At 42.7% G+C, this 25242-nt stretch overlaps 1 protein-coding gene across 2 annotated transcripts in view; it reads right to left on the reverse strand.

The window, feature by feature from the left end:
• Nucleotides 1-575: 575 nt before the first annotated feature.
• The window catches only part of LOC109899230 (diamine acetyltransferase 1-like), a 48574-nt gene continuing 23907 nt past the window's right edge, over nucleotides 576-25242 (reverse strand). For both annotated transcript variants that reach the window (XM_031835143.1, XM_020494285.2), the window contains exons 2-6: nucleotides 8836-8887; nucleotides 8656-8739; nucleotides 2711-2812; nucleotides 2569-2609; nucleotides 576-1330 (exon numbers count right to left, since the gene is read on the reverse strand). In XM_031835143.1, coding sequence (XP_031691003.1) covers nucleotides 1154-1330; nucleotides 2569-2609; nucleotides 2711-2812; nucleotides 8656-8739; nucleotides 8836-8866 — 435 coding nt within the window. In that variant the 5' untranslated portion in view covers nucleotides 8867-8887 and the 3' untranslated portion in view covers nucleotides 576-1153. The remainder of the gene's footprint in view (nucleotides 1331-2568; nucleotides 2610-2710; nucleotides 2813-8655; nucleotides 8740-8835; nucleotides 8888-25242) is intronic.

Below are 25242 nucleotides of genomic sequence, written 5' to 3' on the forward strand. Positions count from 1 at the left end.
CAAGGGCAGGAGAGGACAGGACAGGACAGGAGACAGTGTTTTTAATATTCTCTAAACTCTACTGGGCCACTACAGGGTTGGGTTCTGGATGTGTTTGTTGTTTAGGCATTGCTGCAGTGAATGTTCAAAATACAGTCAGTGAACACCAGACATCCCACTGATATGCATTTCTACGTCCCTGGTTTCTGCTAGATCTGACTAAGATATGTGTGTGTGTCTGAGCATTAGATACTGTGACAGTTTGGCGCCTTTCCAAGGTCAGTGCAGTAACTAACAGTGTTCCACTCCTCTGCTCTCCATAGACTGTTATAACAGACCACACATCCCCCTTCCACAAAGAGAAGGTATGACAGAGGGGACAAGAGAGATGGAGGAGAAAGAGGACAAGGCTGTTATTTAAGTTTCTTGATGACGTCACCATTCTGAAATTACTCCCACGAGAGACGGAGGATGACGGGGAGGGATTTCATTGTAAAGCAATGAACTCACCCCCCTTCCCTCCTAGCCCCACAGAAATCAGTCACCATAGAACATAATAACCACCAACATAAACACAATCAAACTACAGAGAAAAATAATTTTAAAAATCACTGTATTATAGAATAGTCAAATATATTGGTCAATAAATGAAACAGAGAATGCTAGGAATCCTCAGGTGTGTTGATTAGCAGAACTGAGCGAACGCTAGGAATCCTAAGGTGTGTTGATTAGCAGAACTGAGAGAACGCTAGGAATCCTAAGGTGTGTTGATTAGCAGAACTGAGAGAACGCTAGGAATCCTAAGGTGTGTTGATTAGCAGAACTGAGAGAACACTAGGAATCCTAAGGTGTGTTGATTAGCAGAACTGAGAGAACGCTAGGAATCCTAAGGTGTGTTGATTAGCAGAACTGAGAGAACACTAGGAATCCTAAGGTGTGTTGATTATAAACTACAACTACTAAAACGATGGCTTCAGATAAAATACGTGACCTAAATGAGTGACTAGATTGAGAAAGTTGGTGCACACACATGTTTAATGCCCCTTTTAATAATAATCTACTGTCAGAAGTCACACCCCCCACCGCTGAAGTGAAAGACAGGCAAATAATTAAGTAATATAAATTGACCAAGTCTGTCACTCTTGTCCATCTTTCTATGTGTCTTGAGGCCAGCTCACTCTTTGGAGCCGGAGGACATCTTGAAGAGGGAGCTCTTGTTGATCTTGAAGAGTCTCCATCCCTCATCCAGAGTGATGTCGGCCGCCCCACGACGCTTGTAGAACTCTATTGACTCCTGGTTGTCCTTGGCGACGACGAAGTGCATGCTGTTGCAGCGAGTCTCGAATGCCATCTGAGGGGGAGAGAGGAAGGGAGAGCAGGTGTTAGCACACATAATTAAACCCACAAGTGTTTGATGGGGTTGAGGTCAGGGCTCTGTGCAGGCCAGTCAAGTTCTTCCACACCGATCTTGACCAACCATTTCTGTATGGATCTCGCATTGTGCACGGGGGCATTGTCTTGCTTAAACAAGAGAAGGCCTTCCCCAAACTGTTGCCACAAAGTTGGAAGCACAGAATCGTCTAGAATGTCATTGTATGCTGTGTTGTTGATTTCCCATCACTGGAACTAAGGGGCCTAGCCTGAACCATGAAAAACAGCCCCAGACCCTTATTCCTCCTCCACCAAACTTTACAGTTGGCACTATGCATTGGGGCAGGTAGCGTCCTCTTGGCATCCGTCTAAGCCAAATTTGTCCATAGGACTGGCAGATGGTGAAGTGTGATTCATCACTCCAGAGAACACGATTCCATTGCTCCAGAGTCCAATGGTGGTGAGGTTTACACCATTCCAGCTGACGCTTGGCATTGGGCATGGTGATCTTAGGCTTGTGTGCGGCTGCTCGGCCATGGACATCTATTTCATGAAGCTCCTGACGAACAGATCTTGTGCGGATGTTGCTTCCAGAAGCAGTTTGGAACTCAGTAGTGAATGTTGCAACCAAGGACAGACGATTTCAGTATTCGGCAGTCCCGTTCTGTGAGCTTGTGGCCTACCACTTCGCAGTTGAGCCGTTGTTGCTCCTAGACCTTTCCACATTACAATAACAGCACTTACAGTTGACCAGGGCAGCTCTAGCAGGGTAGACATTTGGAAAGGTGGCATCCTATGACTCTGCCACATTGAAAGTCACACAGCTCTTCAGTAAGGCCATTCTACTGCCAATGTTTGTCTGTGGAGATTGCATGGCTGTGTGCTCGATTTTAAACACCTGTCAGCAACAGGTGTGGCTGAAATAGCCGAATCAACTAATTTGAAGGGGGTTTACACATACCTTTTCTATATATAGTGTACATGTTCTCTTTTCCCAACGCACATTCATTGATTATTTCAACAGCAATAACCAAACAAAACATACAGAGGAACAGAATCAACAAAAAAATCATAACTCACTGAAATGGGCTCAAAATGGGATTCTGTTAGAGGCATTGACCTACAACAGGATTCTGGCCAGAGCCATGTAACAACTGACTGACAGCTACCATCTAGTTTTTACTATGTTTACAGGGTCATAACTCCTAAATTACTCACGTCACTGAGGAGCTTGAGGATCTCTGAGCCGATGCCGATCTCTGGTGGAAGGATGACAGAGAAGGAGAGATTATGGTTACTGGTCAGGTCAGGGAGGAAAGAGAGCGACAGAGTAGGAGAGGAAAATAGTTACTTTGCTTACCCCTGTACTCTTCCATGACAAAGAAGTCTTCCAGGTAAAGCAGCTTGCCGATCCAGGGGTCATAGGTGAAGTAGTACATGGCAAACCCAATCACCACAGGAGCTGGACACAGAAGTAAACCCACACACATAAAAACAAGCCCGATGTAATGTAACAGAGCTCGTACCGGAGTTACCCAGGTAGCTAATCTATGGTCAGTTGAGCATTTCCCGAAATGTTTACGGGTGGTTAGGACTTGGGGGCAGAGCTGCGCATAAATCCATGGTTAAGATCAATTATACTTTCAGCGGTTAACTCATTCTGGTTGCCAGGGGACTGTGTAAAGAGGAGATGTTGGTTGTGTTGTGAGAACTGACACGTGGAGACAGGCTGCTCTGGCTCAGAGAAGCTTCCAACGGAAGTTGGTTAGCGGGTGCGAGTCTGGCCTACATCGGCGTCACATCCACACCATAACAGGAAGTAGGCCTAGACACACAAACCAGCCTTCGCTGAGAGAAATGTGTGAGCGTACAGCAACAATGTTTCAAAGACGACAACTGTCATATCATTATGTATCACAGCATAACTATTGTAAGGAAATGGGTGTGTCTGTATAGAGTAAGGACAGAACATTACTGTATGTCCTCTACAAACTGGGTTAACAGGTTTGATGTATGTATGGCATAGGGGAAGGTACATACTAGGGATTCTCATGGCGCAGAAACATATGTATATGAGAGGCACCATGTCAGTCACACCCATCTGATAGTTTGCTATAATACTCGTATGTCACACTCAGCATATCCAGCCAATCCTCAGATATACAGGTGCTCCAGGGATATACTCCTGCTCTGGCTCAGAGAAGCCTCCAACTGTGTGTCATACAAGTGTTTCTGGCCTACATCGGCGTGACATCCACAACAGGAGTAGGCCTAGAAACTATACACACACTGGCCTTTCGATCAGAGAGACGTGCGTTTGTATGTGTTTCTGTGTGTACAGCAACAACATTTCAAACAAGACACCTAGTTACTTCTCAGAGAATGTGCCAAAGTGTAACTGAAATGTTTGTCTCCTCCCAGACACCCTGTCATGTCATTGTGCATCACATCAATATACAGTGCATTCGGAATGTATTCAGACCCCTTCCCTTTTTCCACATTTTGTTACGTTACGGCCTTATTCTAAAATGGATTAAATAAATCAATTTCCTCAATCCACACACACACACACACACACACACACACACACACACACACACACACACACACACACACACACACACACACATAATGACTAAGCAAAACCAAGATATACATCTTTGCACATTTATATAAATAAATACATATACACACTACCGTTCAAAAGTTTAGGGTCACTTAGAAATGTCCTTGTTTTTGAAAGAAATGCACATTTTTTGCCCATTATAATAACATCAAATTGATCAGAAATGTTGTAAAAGAGGATTGTAGCTGGAAATGGCAGATTTTTAATGGAATATCTACATAGGCGAACAGAGGCCCATCATCAGCAACCATCACTCCGTGTTCCAATGGCACGTTGTGTTCGCCAATCCAAGTTTATAATTTTAAAAGGCTAATTGATCATTAGAAAACCCTTTTGCAATTATGTTAGCACAGCTGAAAATTGTTGTGCTAATTAAAGAAGCACTAAAACTGGTCTTCTTTAGACTAGTTGAGTATCTGGAGCGTCAACATTTGTGGGTTTGATTGCAGGCTCAAAATGGCCAGAAACAAAGAACTTTCTTCTGAAACTCGTCAGTCTATTCTTGTTCTGAGAAATGAAGGCTATTCCATGTGAGAAATTGCCAAGAAACTGTCATTATGGGGTATTGTGTGCAGATTGGTGAGGGGAAAAAGTTAGTTTAATAGTTGAATCCATTTTAGAATAAGTGGAAAAAGTCCTTTCCGAATGCACTGTAACTGTTGTAAGGAAAAAGGTGTCTCTGTATCGAGTAAGGACTGTACAACCTGGGCTAACAGTAAGGACTGTACAACCTGGGCTAACAGTAAGGACAGTACAACCTGGGCTAACAGTAAGGACAGTACAACCTGGGCTAACAGTAAGGACTGTACAACCTGGGCTAACAGTAAGGACTGTACAACCTGGGCTAACAGTAAGGGCAGTACACCCTGGGCTAACAGTAAGGGCAGTACACACTGGGCTAACAGTGAGGGCAGTACACACTGGGCTAACAGTGAGGGCAGTACACACTGGGCTAACAGTGAGGGCAGTACACACTGGGCTAACAGTGAGGGCAGTACACACTGGGCTAACAGTAAGGACAGTACACACTGGGCTAACAGTAAGGACAGTACACACTGGGCTAACAGTAAGGACAGTACACACTGGGCTAACAGTGAGGGAAGTATAAACTGGGCTAACAGTAAGGACAGTACACACTGGGCTAACAGTAAGGACAGTACACACTGGGCTAACAGTAAGGACAGTACACACTGGGCTAACAGTAAGGACAGTACACACTGGGCTAACAGTAAGGACAGTACACACTGGGCTAACAGTAAGGACAGTACACACTGGGCTAACAGTAAGGACAGTACACACTGGGCTAACAGTGAGGGAAGTATAAACTGGGCTAACAGTAAGGACAGTACAAACTGGGCTAACAGTAAGGACAGTACAAACTGGGCTAACAGTAAGGACAGTACACACTGGGCTAACAGTGAGGGCAGTACACACTGGGCTAACAGTAAGGACAGTACAAACTGGGCTAACAGTAAGGACAGTACAAACTGGGCTAACAGTAAGGACAGTAGACACTGGGCTAACAGTAAGGGCAGTAGACACTAAGCTAACAGTAAGGGCAGTACACACTGGGCTAACAGTGAGGGCAGTACACACTGGGCTAACAGTAAGGGCAGTACACACTGGGCTAACAGTAAGGGAAGTACACACTGGGCTAACAGTGAGGGAAGTACACACTGGGCTAACAGTGAGGGAAGTACAAACTGGGCTAACAGTGAGGGAAGTACAAACTGGGCTAACAGTGAGGGAAGTACAAACTGGGCTAACAGTAAGGACTGTACAAACTGGGCTAACAGTAATGACTGTACAAACTGGGCTAACAGTGGGGGAAGTACAAACTGGGCTAACAGTGAGGGCAGTACAAACTGGGCTAACAGTGAGGGCAGTACAAACTGGGCTAACAGTAAGGGCAGTACAAACTGGGCTAACAGTGAGGGAAGTACACACTGGGCTAACAGTAAGGGCAGTACAAACTGGGCTAACAGTGAGGGAAGTACACACTGGGCTAACAGTAAGGGCAGTACAAACTGGGTTAACAGTGAGGACTGTGGCTGTCATTAAATCTTGTCAGCTGGTGATTGTCAAGCAAATAACTGGTACTTGACCGTTATTTAACAAACGCATTTAGCATCTCCAGGCTTCCACACATAGCCTACAAGCCACTGATGCTGACCTTAAGAACATCTACATTTGAAAAAGTCTAACAAATCCATGTAATATAGTGTACATCATCACAATACATCTATGTATTTTAGACTGGTCTAAAGAAACATGATATGAAGAAAATGTAGTCCATTTCAAAAGAACAGATTAGCATACACCTTGTCCTTATGTTAGGTCCTGACCTGGGTATGTCATATGGCTGTGGGCTACACTAGTTCATTTAGCAGACAAGATTTGCTTAGAATTCCATGGCATTATTTTATAATTTGAAGAATTCAATTGAACATAGCTGAATAAAATATAAAATGTTTTCTCAAAGGCAGGGTAGCCTAGTGGTTAGAGCGTTGGACTAGTAACCGAAAGGTTGCAAGTTCAAATCCCCGAGCTGACAAGGTACAAATCTGTCATTCTGCCCCTGAACAGGCAGTTAACCCACTGTTCCTAGGCTGTCATTGAAAATAAGAATTTGTTCTTAACTGACTTGCCTAGTAAAATAAAAGGTACAATTAAAAAAATTAAAAAGATTTCTGGGGGAGTGCGTACATGCGGCTATTCTGTGTTGAGTTGTTAACAAAAACAGGTATTCCTATATGCTTAATTTATATTTTTTTAATTAAACTTTAGTTGTGATGAAAACATATAACTCAACGTTTGTATTTTGATATATTCCAAGGTTGCATGAAGCAACTAATGATGATTTGAAAAAAGTGCCATTAAAAGGCATGAGTTCTGCTTTGTTATTTGTGCAGGCTGCACACATTTCATCAGCCTCTCATTGACAATTTGACAAACACTTGATAATACCTCGAATTTCCCGGCTGCTTCCACATTCTGTGGCCATAATACCCCCTAAATACATCCATGCCTTTTGCGGCCTGAGGCCGTTGTGCCCTTGGGCTGAATATAATCATTATAATTCCCTTCTCCCGGCTGCGTGCTCCGAAGCACCTCTCACTTACATGGCTCTCTCGGCCTATCACGTGATCGGGTCTTTCTCAGAGGCTACAAGTGAAGACACACATCAGGCACACAACTACATGCATCCTTATCCAATTCCGAGGCGCACATTGAAGATATAGGAAGAACTATCCACAAAAGCACTAGCCTATGTCAATCTACTATCCCCCATAGTACAAACGTTGACCTATTCTGTGTGAGAAAAAAATATTCCAAACATAGCCTGGGACAGTTGTGTGATGCAATAGATCCCAAATGAAGACAACCACTAGCATCAAAAAAGCTTTAAGCAATGAGGCGGATGCAACAGATCAAAAATGTTTAGCTTAAAATGCCATCACCTAATAGTTTATTTAGTTACATTATAAGTGCAGCGATGTGCAGATGGCAGTAGGCTATAAGCACAAATGTGCCAAAATTCAATTCTCAAAAGTAACCGCAAAATGCAATTATGCATGTATTTATTTTATTATAAAAGGTGCATTTTTATGGTGAAAATTCTTCCTCAAGCGCTGCGTATGCATGCCAGTTAGGCTCTACACCCGTTGTAAAGAAGTTATTATTTGGCCACATTAGTTGTGATACAAACCTTAAACATATGGGCCTATGAGCTAGGCTACATGAGGTGTGCAACTACAGTAGGATTTGAAAAAGTTGCCCCCAAAAAAAGGGATGCACAGTTTATTGCCTTACTGCACACAAGCTGGGCATCATTCACAAGTGGTAGGCTAATAGTGTCACCTATCAGACTGTTCTTGATTTAATTTAGTCTTTACATACACTAAATAATGTATGTGTGAAATTTGTTTTGATTTAGAATGGACCATTATGATGCACCTGTCTCAAAACGGGGGCAGGGGGATGCATGTCATCTATGCACTTAAATAGAGAATGGAGGACGCTTTTCCCATGGTTCATTTTCATGCTAGCCAGGTAGGCTATACTCCTGTTGTACAGAGAAGCAATGCGCTTGATATTAGGAATGTTGAGAAATAAATATAGTAGGCCTAGCCAATAGAAAGCTGATCTTCCTCTTTTCAGTAGAGGCCATCACTCTGTTTTCTCACTCAAGTGCATAGCCAATAGAAATGTTGCGCAACATGAACTCATGAGCTCTCATGAAGTTTTTGATTAGATTTTCCACACCACATTTGCATTGATGTCAGAATGGTTAGAGTGACAATAGACTGCCGAGTACCAGGCAATTAGCAAGTTTGGTAGGCTTCTAATGACCATCAGCAGAATCAGAGCTTTGAGAAGCCTAAATATCGTCACATGGATTTGACTGCCATCATGACTCATGGCTGCAGGTGTGGCGGTAATATGGTCACCGTAACAGCCCTAATTACAGGTTTGATTTATGTTTGGCATAGGGTCAGTAGCTACACACCACATGTTCTTCTATGCTTAGGAGAGGCACCGTTTCAGTCAAGCCCATCAGATATAGTTTGCTATAATACAATACCGGTCTGTCACACTCAACACATCCATCCAATCCTGTGATGGACAGGTGTGATCCAGGGAATAGACAAGATCATTTGATATACAGAATCTCTTACCGTTGTTGCTCTGCGGCTCACTGGGGATTTCTGCCATGACGCAGTGGTATAATGGGTTGTCACCGAATCCGTCCTCGAGCAGATCTGTTTTTACAACGTTAGAAATGCCTTATAATCTATGCACAGCAGTCAATCACACGGTGACCAAGACAGAAATGCTTTAGTTTCATTCAGACTCACTTTCCTCAGTCAGTTTCACTTGGCCTTCCATTTCTTCATATTTAGCCAGTTCCTGGCCAGAAGAAACATTTCAGATTCAAAACCAAGAACAGCGAGTCAATAGGGAAAGTTTATCATTCACTGAGATAAGTGACAGTCAACGAAGAGAACAGCATTTAGCTTTATAAAACACAATCAAATGGAGGAAACCGGGCCTGTTGCCAACGTAATAAACACAAAAAAGGTACAAAATTACAGAGCTAACTGTGATACAGACGGATATCCAGCGAAAATTGTCTGTTTTTATCACCTTCAAGACAGACAAGTTTGCAGAGTTGATCTCTGAATGCAGTTAGGACGAGCACATTTAAAATACCGAAATGGGGGACAACAGGCTGGATTTTCCCTGGTCATTGTAACCACCACCCGTAGGGCAATGCAAATAAATTACATTTCTCCATTTGTACCGACATATTGAATATCATTATAGAATATGCATAAAATTCATCCTCCAATTGCAACATCTGCCTTTTGTCTCGAAACGTTATATTTTTTAATATCTGCAAACACTAAGTTAGGCTTACCCAACTTCAAAATAGTCCAGGGCATCATCACTGTCAATCGTGAATGATAATTATTCAGGTTTCACCAGTGAAATATTCAAACTGCGTCTGCATGCCAATCATTTGGTCTCAATCACTTTAAATTGGAATATGCATTTAGATTTTCTTGAATTGATGTTTCATGAGCAAATTAGAGTAGATGGTGTTAAACTACACAGAACAAAAATATAAAACGTGTTGGTTCCATGATTCAGAAATGTTCCATACGCACAAAAAGCTTATAACGACAATATATGGAAACGTCTGCTCTACCCAAATTTACAACTAACTAATTGCAGCATAACCGCAAAAATGGACGAGGCAAGTGGAAGGGGGAAAGTAAGGAACTTGTCTGTCGGCCCTGCATTAAAGACCAAAATTGGTTTAAGAAAATTGTGATAAATTAAACTGGTATACTTCTTTATTTAAAAGACCTAAAAATTGACAGCTGTGCCATATAGATTGCAAAATCGTTGAAGAGATTTTTGATATACTGATTCTATAGCACATGGTTTATGAACTGATACACAAAACGACACCAGATTCAAAACAGTTTCAGTGTAAGCTATTATATAAAATTCTTGCAAACAATAGAATGTTATATTCTGTATATGGAGGACACAGCAATCCCAGCGCCGCAGATTTTTCTGCGAAGAGAATCATTAGATCATTTGCTTAGCTTGTTTTTGGTCGCAGGTTCAGGAATGGCTGAAGAATTGCAACATTTACCTGGAGCTAACTCTGCAAATAGCACTATTGGGTGATTTGAAGTACTAGTCAATCGATCAATAATATAAAACTTAAGCAAAAATGTTTCTTTATTTTACAATCTTTAGAAACTATGACATTGGAAAGGTTCAGAACTTTTGTGCTGGGGTGGTAGGAAGAGCGTTGGGCCAGTAACCAAAAGGTTGCTGGATTGTATCCCCGAGCTGACAAGGTAAATATCTGTTGTTCTGCCCCTGAACAAGGCAGTTAACCCACTGTTCCCGGTAGGCTGTCATTGTAAATAAGAATTTGTTCTTAACGGACTTGCCTAGTTAAAAAATAAAAAGCCCAAACCAGATGGTGTATTGCTGCAGAATGCTGCTGGTTAAGTGTGCCTTGAATTCTAAATAAATCAGACAGTGTCACCAGCAAAGCACCATAACACCCCCTCCTCCATGCTTTACAATGGGGAAATACACATTCAGAGAGATCATCCGTTCACCCACACCGCGTCTCACAAAGACACGGCGATTGGAACAAAAATCTCCAATTTGGACTACAGACCAACGGACACATTTTCACCGGTCTAATGTCCATTTCTGGTGTTTCTTGGCCCAAGCAAGTCTCTTCTTCTTATTGGTGTCCTTTAGTTTTTTTGCAGCAATTCGACCATGAAGCACTAATTCACAGTCTACTCTGAACAGTTGATGTTGAGATGTGTCTGAACTCTGAAGCAATCATTTGGTTTGCAATTTCTGAAGCTGGTAACTAATGAACATATCCTCTGCAGCAGAGGTAACTCTGGGTTTTCCTTTCCTGTGGAGGTCCTCATGAGAGACAGTTTTCATAGTACTTGATGGTTTTTGCGATTGCACATGAAGAAACTTTAAAAGTTCTTGAAATGTTCCTTATTGACTGACCTTCATGTCTTGACAGTCCATCATTACTTTGTTTCTCTTTGCTTATTTGAGCTGTTCTTGCCACAATATGGACCTGGTCTTTTACCAAATAGGGCTATCATCGGTATACCCCCCTTACCTTGTCACAACACAACCGATTGGCTCAAACACAGTAACTTTTAAGAAGCCACACCTGATAATTGAAATACATTCCAGGTGACTACTTCATGAAGCTGGTTGAGAGAATGCAAAGTGTGCGCAAAGCTGTCATCAAGGCAAAGGGTGGCTATTTGAAGAATATCAAATATATTTGGATTTGTTTAACACTTTTCTTGGTTACTACATGATTCCATGTGTTATTTCATAGTTTTGTTGCCTTCACTAATATTCTACAATGTAGAAAATAGTAAAAATAAAAGAAACCCTTGAATGAGTAGGTGTTCTAAAACTTTTGACCGGTAGTGTAAACACAGCAAAAAAAGTAACGTTCTCTCACTGTCAACTGCATTTATTTTCAGCAAACTTAACATGTGTAAATATTTGTATGAACATAACAAGATTCAACAACTGATACATAAAATGAACAAGTTCCACAGACATGTGACTAACAGAAATGTAATAATGTGACCCTGAAACAAAGGGGCGGTCAAAATCAAACAGTCAGTATCTCTGGTGTGGACACCAAGCTGCATTAAGTACTGCAGTGCATTTCCTCCTGGACTGCACCAGATTTGCCAGTTCTTGCTGTGAGATGTTACCCCACTCTTCCACCAAGGCACCTGCAAGTTCCCAGACATTTCTGGGGGAATGGCCCTAGCCCTCACCCTCCGATCCAACAGGTCCCAGACGTGCTCAATGGGATTGAAATCCGGGCTCGTCGCTGACATTCCTGTCTTGCAGGAAATAATGCACAGAACGAGCAGTATGGCTGGTGGCATTGTCATGCTGGAGGGTCATGTCAGGAGGAGCCTGCAGGAAGGGTACCACACGAGGAAGGAGGATGTCTTCCCTGTAACGCACAGCATTGAAATTGCAGGCAATGACAAGCGCAGTCCGATGATGCTGCCCCAGACCATGACGGACCCTCCACCGCTAAAATCGATCCCACTCCAGAGCACAGGCCTCGGCGTAACGCTCATTCCTTCAACAATAAATGCAAATCCGACCATCACCCCTGGTGAGACAAAACCGCAACTCGTCAGTGAAAAGCACGTTTTGCCAGTCCAGTCTAGCGACGGACCTATAAGCGATGTTGTTTCTGGTGATGTCTGGTGAGGACCAGCCTTACAAGCCCTCAGTCCAGCCTCTCTCAGCCTATTGCGGACAGTCTGAGCACCGATGGAGGGATTGTGCGTTCCTGGTGTAACTTGGGCAGTTGTTGTTGCCATCCTGTACCTGTCCCGCAGGTGTGATGTTCGGATGTACCGATCCGGTGCAGGTGTTACACGTGGTCTGTCACTGCGAGGACAATGAGCTGTCCATCCTGTCTCCCTGTAGCACTGTCTTAGGCGTCTCACAGTACGGACATTGCAATTTATTGCCCTGGCCACATCTGCAGCCTCCTTGCAGCATGCCTAAGGCACGTTCACGCAGATGAGCAGGGGCCCTGGGCATCTTTCTTTTGGTGTTTTTCAGAGTCAGCAGAAAGACCTCTTTAGTGTCCTAAGTTTTCATACGTGACATTAATTACCTATTGTCTGTAAGCTGTTAGTGTCTTAACGACCGTTCCACAGGTGCATGTTCATTAATTGTTCATGGTTAATTGAACAAGCATGGGAAACAGTGTTTAAATCCTTTACAATGAAGATCTGTGAAGGTATTTGAATTTTACGAATGATCTTTGAAAGATTTCTTTTTCTGCTGAGTTTATACGGCAAATATTAAATCAAAACTTCTGAAGACCATCCAGTTAAGGGTAGCTAAAAGATGGGACTATAAACAAACAAAATATAACTATTGTAAAATGTATGTAGTATGTATAAGCTGGAAATAGAAGCCTAAGTGGTGTCCATTATTTTACTCTAATCAGGGGAGGGGTGGTAGGGTTAGGGGGGAAAAAATATATATAAAATCAAGTGTGTGTGTATACACAAAAACAAACAAAAAAACAAAAAAAAATAATTGTGCTGGGGACAATAAAAGGCCACTCTAAAATGTGCAGTTGTGTCACACAACACCACAGATGTTTCAAGTTGAAGGAGCGTGCAATTGGCATGCTGACCGTAGGAATGTCCACCATAAGCCACTACCAATTTCATTTTAGAGAATTTGGCAGTACTTCCAACCGGTGATGTACTTCCAACCGGTGATTTGGCAGTACTTCCAACCGCCATTCCAACCAGTGGAATGGCGATGTGAGTTTTTAATGAGTGTAGGTGGTAGCTGCAGAGAAGTACCTGGGTGTACGAGATTACTGCGGAAGAGTTAAGAGTGTTGAATTTGGTCACCCCAAAACTTGCTTATTTGATATGTTAGGTTTATTTGAGCCAATATAAGTTTTGTAATGCTTAAGTTGTTACGAGTGTACTGATTTTAGTAGGACACTTTACATCGGAGTGGTCCTGAGATGGCTATGCATATTCATGACATGAGACTAGAAGCATAGCATCCCTCTCCACTGAATATAGGCCGTTGACGTCAACAACCCTCATTGAATATTCAAAATAAGTATTAAAATAATGAGATGTATCCACCAATCAAAAAAAAGGATAGGCGGGAGCTAGACAGCTGTAGTGCTGCTTTGTGGACAACGACTCCAATTTCCCTCATCCAGAGCTAGCTAGCTAACATTAGCGACCCTAGTCTGACTTCAAGAGAAAGCTAAAGAAAGCTGATGTTATCCTAGTAAAAATGCCCCGTCTTAGGTCAGTCACGATCACCACTTTATTTTAAGAATGTGAAATGTCCGAATAATATGAGAGGATTATATATTTCAGCTTTTATTTCTTTCATCACATTCCCAGTGGGTCAGAAGTTCACATACACTCAATTAGTATTTGGTAGCATTGCCTTTAAATTGTTTAACTTGGGTCAAACGTTTCAGGTAGCCTTCCACAAGCTCCCCACAATAAGTTGGGTGAATTGTGGCCCATTCTTCCTGACAGAGCTGGTGTAACTGAGTCAGGCTTGTAAGGCTCCTTACAATTGCTTTTTCAGTTCTGCCCACAAATGTTCTCTGGGATTTAGGTCAGGGCTTTGCGATGGCCACTCCAATACCTTGACTTTGTTGTCCTTAAGTCACTTTGCAACAACTTTGGAAGTATGCTTGGGGTCATTATCCATTTGGAAGACCCATTTGCGACCAAGCTTTAACTTCCTGACTGATGTCTTGAGATGTTGCTTCAATATATCCACATAATTCTCCTCCCTCATGATGCCATGTATTTCGTGAAGTGCACCAGTCCCTCCTGCAGCAAAGCACCCCCACAACATGATGCTGCCACCCCCGTGCTTCATGGTTGGGATGGTGTTCTTCGGCTTGCAAGCCTCCCCCTTTTTCCTCCTAACATAACGATGGTCATTACAGCCAAACAGTTCTATTTTTTTTTCTTCATCAGACCAGAGGACATTTCTCCAAAAAGTACGATCTTTGTCCCAATGTGCAGTTGCAAACCATAGTCTGGTTTTTTTAATGGTGGTTTGGGAGTAGTGGCTTCTTCCTTGCTGAGTGGCCTTTCAGGTTATGTCGATATAGGACTCGTTTTACTGTGGATATAGATACTTTTGTACCTGGTTCCTCCAGCAACTTCACAAGGTCCTTTGCTGTTATTCTGGGATTGATTTGCACTTTTCACACTAAAGTACGTTCATCTCTAGGAGACATAACGCGTCTCTTTCCTGAGCGGTATGACGGCTGTGTGGTCCCATGGTGTTTATACTTGCGTACTATTGTTTGTACAGATGAACGTGGTACTTTCAGGTGTTTGGAATTTGCTCCCAAGGATGAACCAGACTTGTGGAAGTCTGCCATTTTTTTGAGGTGTTGGCTGATTTATGTTGATTTTCCCATGATGTCAAGTAAAGAGGCACTGAGTTTGAAGGTAGGCCTTGAAATACATCCACATGTACACCTCCAATTGACTCAAATGATCTCAATTAGCTTATCAGAAGCTTCTAAAGCCATGACATTTTCTGGAATTTTCCAAGCTGTTTAAAGGCACAGTCAACTTAGTGCATGTAAACTTCTGACCCACTGGAATTGTGATAAAGTGAAATAATCGGTCTGTAAACAATTGTTGGAAAAATGACTTGTGTCATGCACAAAGTAGATGCCCTAACCAACTTTCCAAAACTATAGTTTGTTAACAAGACATTTGTGGAGTGGTTGAAAAACGAGGTTTAATGACTCCAACCTAAGTGTATGTAAACTTCCGACTTCAACTGTAGCTAGTTGCTTGTCCATTTTCTGGTTGCTAAAATTCTAAAAGTTTGCCTAATTACAGTTTGCGACAATAATCTAGTGTAGAGAAGCATTGTACCATTTAAACCACTGTGAAATATATTTCCAAAATATTGTATTTTCAGCTTTTTGAATCTGGTGTACAAACCGAAAGTAAAATATGCAAATACGGGAAGCATAGAAATAGCATACAACAGATCTACCGCGTCTTAGACTTGCTTTCAATGAGAATGACAGATCTATAACTAACATTTGGTTGTGTCTCCCAATAAGTTACATATTGCCACTTTAACCTATTCAGTCATGCACATGCTGTCTACCATGTCTCTCTCTCTGAATACATTGCTGCTCATGAGTTTCCGTGTGTCCACTTCACTCACTGCTGTTTGTCTTATAATCAGAATCCCTCTGATGACTGCAGAGGGGGACACGTGTGTTCAGTTCCTCATCAGCAAAGGTGTCCACCACTCCCTGTGTAACACTGTACAAATCCACACAGGAGACATCTGACACATTGCATTAGTGATCTAATATTGTCACTTCTGTTGACAAAGAGGGAATGTTAAAACAGGAAATGTAAGGAAGAAGCACCCAGAGCATTGTTTATCATTGTTCCTCTTGTCCAGACGTACCTGGACATGGCGTTTCCTGTTAGAGGCAGGGGCTGATGAGATGCACACAGCACTCATGGAAGATTGTATGTTGAGTACACACACAGATACTGGCTGCTGTTGGACAGAAGGGGCACAGGTCAACATGCCTGCTGAATCTTTTGGCGGCCTGTGTGGGACACACACACGCGCGTATAGCTGGCTGCCCTGCTGATTGAGAGGTACGCAAACCTGGAGATCAATGATGAGGGACACACTCTACTCATGGAGGCTGCATGAGAGGGCCAAGAGGAGATGGTAGCCCCCTGCCAGGCAGTTGCCAACTCCTATCCTAGCTAGCCCCCTGCCAGGCACTCACCCACTCCTATCCTAGGTAGCCTCCTGCCAGGCACTCACCCACTCCTATCCTAGGTAGCCTCCTGCCAGGCACTCACCCACTCCTATCCTAGGTAGCCTCCTGCCAGGCACTCACCCACTCCTATCCTAGGTTGCCTCCTGCCAGTCACCCACTCCTATCCTAGGTAGCCTCCTGCCAGTCACCCACTCCTATCCTAGGTAGCCTCCTGCCAGTCACCCACTCCTATTCTAGGTAGCCTCCTGCCAGTCACCCACCCCTATCCTAGGTAGCCTCCTGCCAGTCACGCACTCCTATCCTAGGTAGCCTCCTGCCAGTCACCCACTCCTATCCTAGGTAGCCTCCTGCCAGTCACCCACTCCTATCCTAGGTAGCCTCCTGCCAGTCACCCACTCCTATCCTAGGTAGCCTCCTGCCAGTCACCCACTCCTATCCTAGGTAGCCTCCTGCCAGTCACCCACTCCTATCCTAGGTAGCCTCCTGCCAGTCACCCACTCCTATCCTAGGTAGCCTCCTGCCAGTCACCCACTCCTATCCTAGGTAGCCTCCTGCCAGTCACCCACTCCTATCCTAGGTAGCCTCCTGCCAGTCACCCACTCCTATCCTAGGTAGCCTCCTGCCAGTCACGCACTCCTATCCTAGGTAGCCTCCTGCCACTCCTATCCTAGGTAGCCTCCTGCCAGTCACCCACTCCTATCCTAGGTAGCCTCCTGCCAGTCACCCACTCCTATCCTAGGTAGCCCCCTGCTTTTGGCAAGAGGTATGGGCTTCTCTGTGTGGGTTTGAAATAAACCAGTGCTTTTGTTGAACGACTTTACCTACCATATTTACTATCAAAGCTCAGTGTTGAGGCAAAATATCAAACCCCTCTTTTGGAAACAAAATAAAGTTATATTCAGATACAGTTTCAAACTTATTGAGTTGATGGCTTTTTGGCTTTTCCAAAACAAATTGAAATAGCCAACGGTGGGAATAGATTGGTACTTTAAAGTGTGTTCCAAGCAGAACCCTCTTATATCCTCCCTCTGTTGTCTGCAGGTGCCAACATCAATGGTCAGACAGGTGAGGCCCAGGAGACCGCCCTGACTGGCCTGCTGATGGGGTACCCTGAAGGTGGTCGACTTCCTCATCAAGGCCGGGCCGACATCGAACTGTTTGCTCAATGTCCAAGCCGACGGGAGACAGAGCTGACGTATGTCTGTGAGAACGAACACACAGGTGTGGCTGACGTGCTGCTGCAGAGTGTGAGGGCATTTTTTAGTAAACCTTACTAATGCTTGTGTACTAAAATATCCTCTTTAAGCCTAGGCATTGGGCTTGAGATTGTTAAAGAAACTAAATCATATAAGATAGAAAAGTGTGTATTAGTATAGATCTGTTCTAACTGTTCTGTAGACATCTGACTCATTGCCACAGACACCTTGCTCATCAGATAAATCTACAATGATACAGTAGTCTTAACCAGTTGCGATTTTAGCATGCAAATCTTGGTGGGACAAAAAAAAATATATGAAGTAGGATGCATGCCAGCAAAGCCACTGCACAACAACACATGAATTGCACTATACCACTGCTACACCTGGCTATCAGCGGAGCCTTGTCTGGCAGCGAAACAGTTCAGCCTCATTTACGGCTTTAAAAAAAAAAAGCTGACATGACTGACTTGCTTAAACAAATGTGGTTTCTACTGACAATTGAGATGTACAAACTGTTATAAAGGGACGACAAGTGGATAAAAGGCAATCTGTAATTTCAATTAAGACAATGATCAAGCTAGGACGGACGTAGTCAATAGGACAATTTGTTCAGCAATTTTGAAATTTACAGCGACAGAATTCAGAACATGGACCGTTCTTAGTGTTCTTCCTGTACACCAAGTCAGAACCGTGGAATAAATAAAGGGGGCATATAAGCAGACAATGAAAGCTTACAATAGTCGATGATTACATTTTTCAAAAACAGGTTATAGGCTACTTGTGCACCAAATCAGAACAGTAGGCGAAATTAAGAGGTGAAAAATAGACCAAATGGTTAGGGTGAGGCACATGGGCTACTAACAGCTTACTACACAACATACACTTAGTATTAATTTCTTAGCTACAGTATAAATATCTCCCTGGCATATTACATAATTTATGCAGCAGCATACAATACATGTTTGGACTCACCTTGTTGTGCTGTGTTCACTTGAACAGGAAGGTGGTGTGGCGGTCCTTCGTGGGCAGATTTTGTTATCAAACTTTATCAAAGTCTGGCATTCTCTGGATTTATGGTGCTTTCATGACAACTGGGAACTCAGGGGGAGAAAAAAAATCTAGACTCATGACGACGTCAGTGATCTTCAGGAAAGAGGCCCGATTCCCCATTTACAATTCTGAGTTGGATGAAAGTTCAAAACATATTTTCCCAGTCGTAGCTAGTTTTTCCTCCCCGAGTTCCCAGTTGTCTTGAACTCACTAAAGTCAGATTTTGCAGTTCATAGTTAAAGTTGTTTTGAGCTCAGTACAAATTGTGCTTTGACAGCATGGCCAATGTTTCTCATTTTAAACTATGAAAAGAGACCCTTAAACCGATGAGCACCAATACGTTTTATCTATAATTTCTCTTCATATGACAAGGATTGAAAAGGATTTGCCAGTAGATTGTCGACTTGATACATGATGAGGACTGCTAGCTATGATTTTGAAAGTATGATTTTGACATGATCAGTCCAATCAAAGCTACTGTACATATAACGTGATTTGACGTCATTTTATCTGTGGCCAATGACCTTGAGCCTTCTTGGATGGGCACTTTAATGTAACGCTATGTCAGTAGCCAAAGGGCTAGAATTTCCGAGGTATATCACCTTACGCTTTGCGGTGACGTAGCTTCCCCATGAGTGACAGAACACAGAGCCAATCACAGCGCAAAGCTCTGTATTTTCTGCTGGCTTGACCCACCGCCACAGAAAGCACTGAGCAAGGCTGAAACGCCGGCATTTTTGAGCTGCCTTAAGAAAAAAAATCTAATAAAAAGAGGCCATGTTTGTATGCGGCTTAATTAACTCAATTATATATATATGTTTTTGTACATTGTTTGCAAACTGATGTGACACGTATTACTGCCATGCAAAACCTGTTATTTATTTATTATTATTTTGCTAAAAATGTGGGGCTCAAAACAGGTGAGGCTCTGCATTGTCGGTCTGTCTCTTTCTCTCTCCTGTCTGTCCCTCTTGGGCTTTCTCTCGCTGGCTGCCTGTCTCTACGGCTTTCGCTCTCTGGCTCTGTTGTTCTCTCTCTGGCTCTGTTGTTCTCTCTCTGGCTCTGTTGTTCTCTCTCTGGCTCTGTTGTTCTCTCTCTGGCTCTGTTGTTCTCTCTCTGGCTCTGTTGTTCTCTCTCTGGCTCTGTTGTTCTCTCTCTGGCTCTGTAGTTCTCTCTCTGGCTCTGTAGTTCTCTCTCTGGCTTGCTCGCTCTGTAGTTCTCTCTGGCTCTGTAGTTCTCTCTCTGGCTTGCTCTCTCTGGCTCTCAATTTCAAATGGATTTATATGCATGGGAAACATGTTTACATTCACTTGCTTTGGCAAACAGAAAATGAAAGTGAAATAAAAATGAACAGTAAACGTTACTCACAAAAGTTGCAAAATAATAAAATACATTTCAAATCTCATTATGGTTCACTGGTTGCCAGGAAAGTTATTGGAGACATTGCCCTGTGTATGGATGGGATGTTAAACGGGTGTCCCGACTCTCTGTGGTCACTAAATATCCCATGGCACTTATCGTAAGAGTAGGGGTGTTATCCCCAGTGTCCTGACTAAATTCCCAATCTGGCCTTCACACCTAATCATCACCAAATGTATAAATTGCCTCATTCATCCCCCCTCCATATAACTATTCCCCAGGTCATTGCTGTAAATGAGAATGTATTCGCAGTTAACTTACCTGGTAAAATAAAAGCTCAGTTTCCACCTCATTTGTGGGCAGTGTGCACAGTGTATTTTCTTGAGAGCCAGGTCTGCCTATCAATAGAAAGGCTATGCTCACTGAGTCTGTACATAGTCAAAGCTTTCCTTCATTTTGGGTCAGTCACAGTGGTCAGGTATTCTGCCACTGTACTTTCTCTTTAGGGCCAAATAGCATTCTAGTTTACTTGGTTTTTGTATTCTTTCCAATGTGTCAAGCTCTCTCTTTGGCTCTCGCTCTCTGAATCTCTTGCTTTGGCTCTCTGGATCTGTAGCTCTCTCTCTGTTTTTCTTTCTCAGTCTCTCTCTGGCTGTCTCTCCATCTCGCTTTGTGTCTTTCTCTTTGCCTGCCTCTTTCTTGCATGCACGCTCTTTGTCTGCTCATCTTTCTCTCTGTCTCACTCTTTGTTTCTCCGTCTGACTCTTGTGAAACATTAAGGTAAATCAACCATAACCCTTCTTGGCAAAGATGTTTTAATTGCTTTGGTGATTGATTCGATGGGTAGTCATGGATACAGCACACTACTGATTGCACAATCAATGACGTGTGCCTCACCATGCAATAGTTACTTCAAAATACATTGTCTCATTATTTATTACACACCTATACATTACCTTCCCAATTGGCATTGCAGTCTAAGGCACAGCATCTCAGTGCAAGAGGTGACACGACAGTCCCTGGTTTGAATCCAGGCTGAATCCCATTCGGCCGTGATTGGGAGTCCTATAAGGAGGCGCACAACTGGCCCAGCGTCGTCCGGGTTTGGCCATTTAATAAAGGTTAAGTAAAAAATGTAAATTATAAAAACATTACATACCTTTCAACACCTGTTGGAAACTGGAAAAAGGATTTCTCCCTTTTTCTTGACTGCATTGCAGCCGATTGCTACACATAGCCTCATATTCATAAAATTGCAGTAGTTATCAGTATCTTTGACAAGAAACACGAGATTCCAGCTCTACAATTTAATAATCAAGTTGGAAATTAGCCCTGCATAATGATCTAACTCTAGTGGTTAGAGTGTAGAGGAGGTAGGTAGCCTAGTGGTTAGAGTGTAGAGGAGGCAGGTATTTTTTATTTATTGCTTCTCCTCGCCCTAAACAAAATCACTGATAACATTTTACACTAAACAAGGTATTTATTGATGACATGTTTCTTATCGTTATAAAAAGTTGATTCACAGACGCAGTACTAATAGTGGCAAAACATGCAAAGACATCGATTTCTAGCTATATAAGCCAAGTACGTATTTTTTCTGTTCTTTGGGAGTTGTGATTTAGCTAGATATCTACTTGGGAGAAGCAAGCTAGCTAGCTATCGTCAAGAAGAGGATGAGGACCATTTGAATATGCATGACGTTCATTGGAAAACACCCACTATCTAGTGCACTTGTCCTAAGCAAAGTCTTCTCTATAAACAATTAGGTAAGTCAAGTCTACCAAACTTTGAAACAGAGTGGAATGATTCTAGTTTTGGAAACATAAAACTGTAGGGAGATCAAATGTTTCATTGATGAGAATGTTCAGAATGTCAAAATCCATCTCGCGCCATCTTCTCCCACTCCCGCCCAAAGGGCTTCCTCTCGTCACCATATTTGGTAGTGAGAGGAAAACGCGAAACAGATGCTTCACATTTATACATCCGGTGAAATCTGTCTCAATGTTCTGTGTTCTTGGCATTGGGTCCTATGTTCTTATTGACTTTCCCTTTATTTTTTTCTATCTAGGTGATATCACCAGCTGCGATGAGTACCTGACAGTCAAGAAGGACCAATGTTGAGGGAGGTCATTTTCAGACTCCAAATTGTAAGCATTTTGTGCCGTATAGTTAAGGAAATGATGGTCAGTTTACAGATGTGTAAAATGGAGGGCTAAAGGACTGTAATATTCTTATGTTTCTGGTTTGGGTGCGTTCCCCTCGGGGCGTTGGTCATAACGCAATGATGGAAAGACACAGTGAACCGTTGGCTTGTAGTTTACTGAAGGAACAGAGTAAATAACACCACAATATGTGCAGGGCTATGGCTTGAACCCTAGAAAAGCTACTGCTTGTACCACTGATCCATAACTGTGGAAAGGGGATAGTTATTTGTGTGGTTGTCCTATAGGAGGAAGCAGAATGCAGACTGCCATTAACAATAACCAGGAAAAATATACAGCAATTATACAATGACGTTACTTGCCTTTATTGTTAGTGGTGTCATCACTGTAACAGGTAAAAAGATAAAGGGCCTAATCTAAAGCACCACTAGGTGGGAGTAGTAACACAATGACTAGTGCATCACTACATAACTGAGACACCGGAATGGGTGGGGCATAATACTGAAGGAAACATACTCTGTAGGCTCAACAACCTTTATCACTAACTCTCATAACAGGCCTACACTGAAAAAGCACACTCAACCTAAATAGTACACAAGCATACACAAACATAATCCACTGGGCGTATAATAACTCCTTTATAAAAAAAATTCAATGACTGCGGCAAGAAAAGAGATCCATGAAGTGAACATGGACAGCATCTGTAAGTCTGATTTGTCGTTGCGTCAAAAGGATGGCTCACCTCAGAAACTGAATGGTCATTCTTATGGAGAAACAAAAGTCGCAAGGATCTGTACAGAATTCCTGGATTCTGAACATGTCCCAATTCTGCCATGGCCTGCATACCAGACATCTATTGAGCAGGTTTGGGATGCTCTGGATCAACGTGTACGACAGTGTGCTCCAGTTGCCGCCAATATCCAGCCACTTCACACAGCCATTGAAGAGGAGTGGTACAACATTCCACATGCCACGATCAACAGCCTGATGAACTCTATGCGAAGAAGATGTTGCGGTACTTGAGACAAATGGTGGTCACACCAGATATTGACTGGTTTTATGATCCACACCCCTACATTTTTTTAAAGGTATCTGTGACAGATGCATCTGTATTCCCAGTCAAGAACATCCATAGATTAGGGCCTAATGAATTCATATATAATGCGTTCTGAAAGTATTTAGACCCCTTGACTTTTGAGACAGGTTACATTACAGCCTTATTCTAAAATGGAATAAATATTTTTTTCCATCAATCTACACACAATACCCTATAATGACAAAGCAAAAACAGGTTTTTAGAAAAGGTTATACAAATGCATTAAATATAAAAATTAATAATCACATAAGTCTTGAGACCCTTTACTCAGTACTTTGTTGAAGCACCTTTGGCAGCTATTACAACCTTGAGTATGATGCTACAAGCTTGGCACCCCTGTATTTGGGCAGTTTCTCCCATTAATCTCTGTAGATCATCTCAAGCTCTGTCAGATTGGATGGGGAGCGTCGCTGCACATCTATTTTCAGGTCACTCCAGAATTCCAAATCGGGTTAAATTCTGGGCTTTGTCTGGGCCAAAAAAAGGACATTCAGAGACTTGTCTCAAAGCCACTCCTGCGATGTCTTGGCTATGTGCTTAGGGTCGTTGTCTGGTTGAAAGGTGAACCTTCGCCCCAGTCTGAGGTCCTAAGTGCTCTGGAGCAGGTTATCATCAAGAATATCTCTTCACTTTTATCCGTTCATCTTTTCCTCGATCGTGACTAGCTTCCAAGTCCCTAAAAAATATCCCCACAGCATGATGCTGCCACTGCCATGCTTCACCGTAGGGATGGTGCCAGGTTTCCTCCAGACATGACGCTTGGCATTCAGGCCAGAGTTCAATCTCGGTTTCATCAGACCAGAGCATCTGGTTTCTCATGGTCAGAGTCCTTTAGGAGCCTTTTGGCAAACTCCAAGCATGCGGTCATGTGTCTTTTACTGAGGAATGGCTTCCATCTGGCCACTCTACCATAAAGGCCTGATTGGTGGAGTGCTGCAGAGATGGTTGTCCCATTTCCACAGAGGAACTCCGGAGCTCTGTCAGAGTAACCAAGGCCCTTCTCCCCCAATTGCTCAGTTTGGCCAGGCGATTAGCTCTAGGAAGAGTCTTCGTGGTTTTAAACTTCTTCCATTTAAGAAATGGAGGCCACTGTGTTCTTGGGAACCTTCTATGCTGCAAAATTGTTTTGGTATCTTTCCCCAGATCTGTGCCTCGACAAAATCCCGTCTCGGAGCTCTACGGACAATTCCTTCAACATCATCGCTTGGTTTTTGTTCTGACATGCACTGTTAACTGTGGGACCTTATATAGACAGGTGTGCCTTTCCAAATCATGTCCAATCAATTGAATTTACCACAGGTGGACTCCAATCAAGTTGTAGAAACATCTCAAGGATGATCAATGGAAACAGGATGCACCGGAGCTCAATTTAGAGTCTCATAGTAAAGGGTCTGAATACTTATTTACATAAGGCATCTGTTTTTATAAAATGTGCAACAATGTCTAAAAACCTTTTTTCACGTTTTTTTATTTTTTTTATTTCACCTTTATTTAACCAGGTAGGCTAGTTGAGAACAAGTTCTCATTTATAACTGCGACCTGGCCAAGATAAAGCATAGCAGTGTGAGCAGACAACACAGAGTTACACATGGAGTAAACAATTAACAAGTCAATAACACAGTAGAAAAAAAAGGGGGAGTCTATATACAATGTGTGCAAAAGGTATGAGGAGGTAGGCGAATAATTACAATTTTGCAGATTAACACTGGAGTGATAAATGATCAGATGGTCATGTACAGGTAGAGATATTGGTGTGCAAAAGAGCAGAAAAGTAAATAAATAAAAACAGTATGGGGATGAGGTAGGTGAAAATGGGTGGGCTATTTACCGATAGACTATGTACAGCTGCAGCGATCGGTTAGCTGCTCAGATAGCTGATGTTTGAAGTTGGTGAGGGAGATAAGTCTCCAACTTCAGCGATTTTTGCAATTCGTTTCAGTCACAGGCAGCAGAGTACTGGAACAAAAGGCGGCCAAATGAGGTGTTGGCTT

The sequence above is a fragment of the Oncorhynchus kisutch genome, linkage group LG11 (assembly GCF_002021735.2).
Source record: "Oncorhynchus kisutch isolate 150728-3 linkage group LG11, Okis_V2, whole genome shotgun sequence".
NCBI classification, from domain to species: Eukaryota; Metazoa; Chordata; class Actinopteri; order Salmoniformes; family Salmonidae; genus Oncorhynchus; species Oncorhynchus kisutch.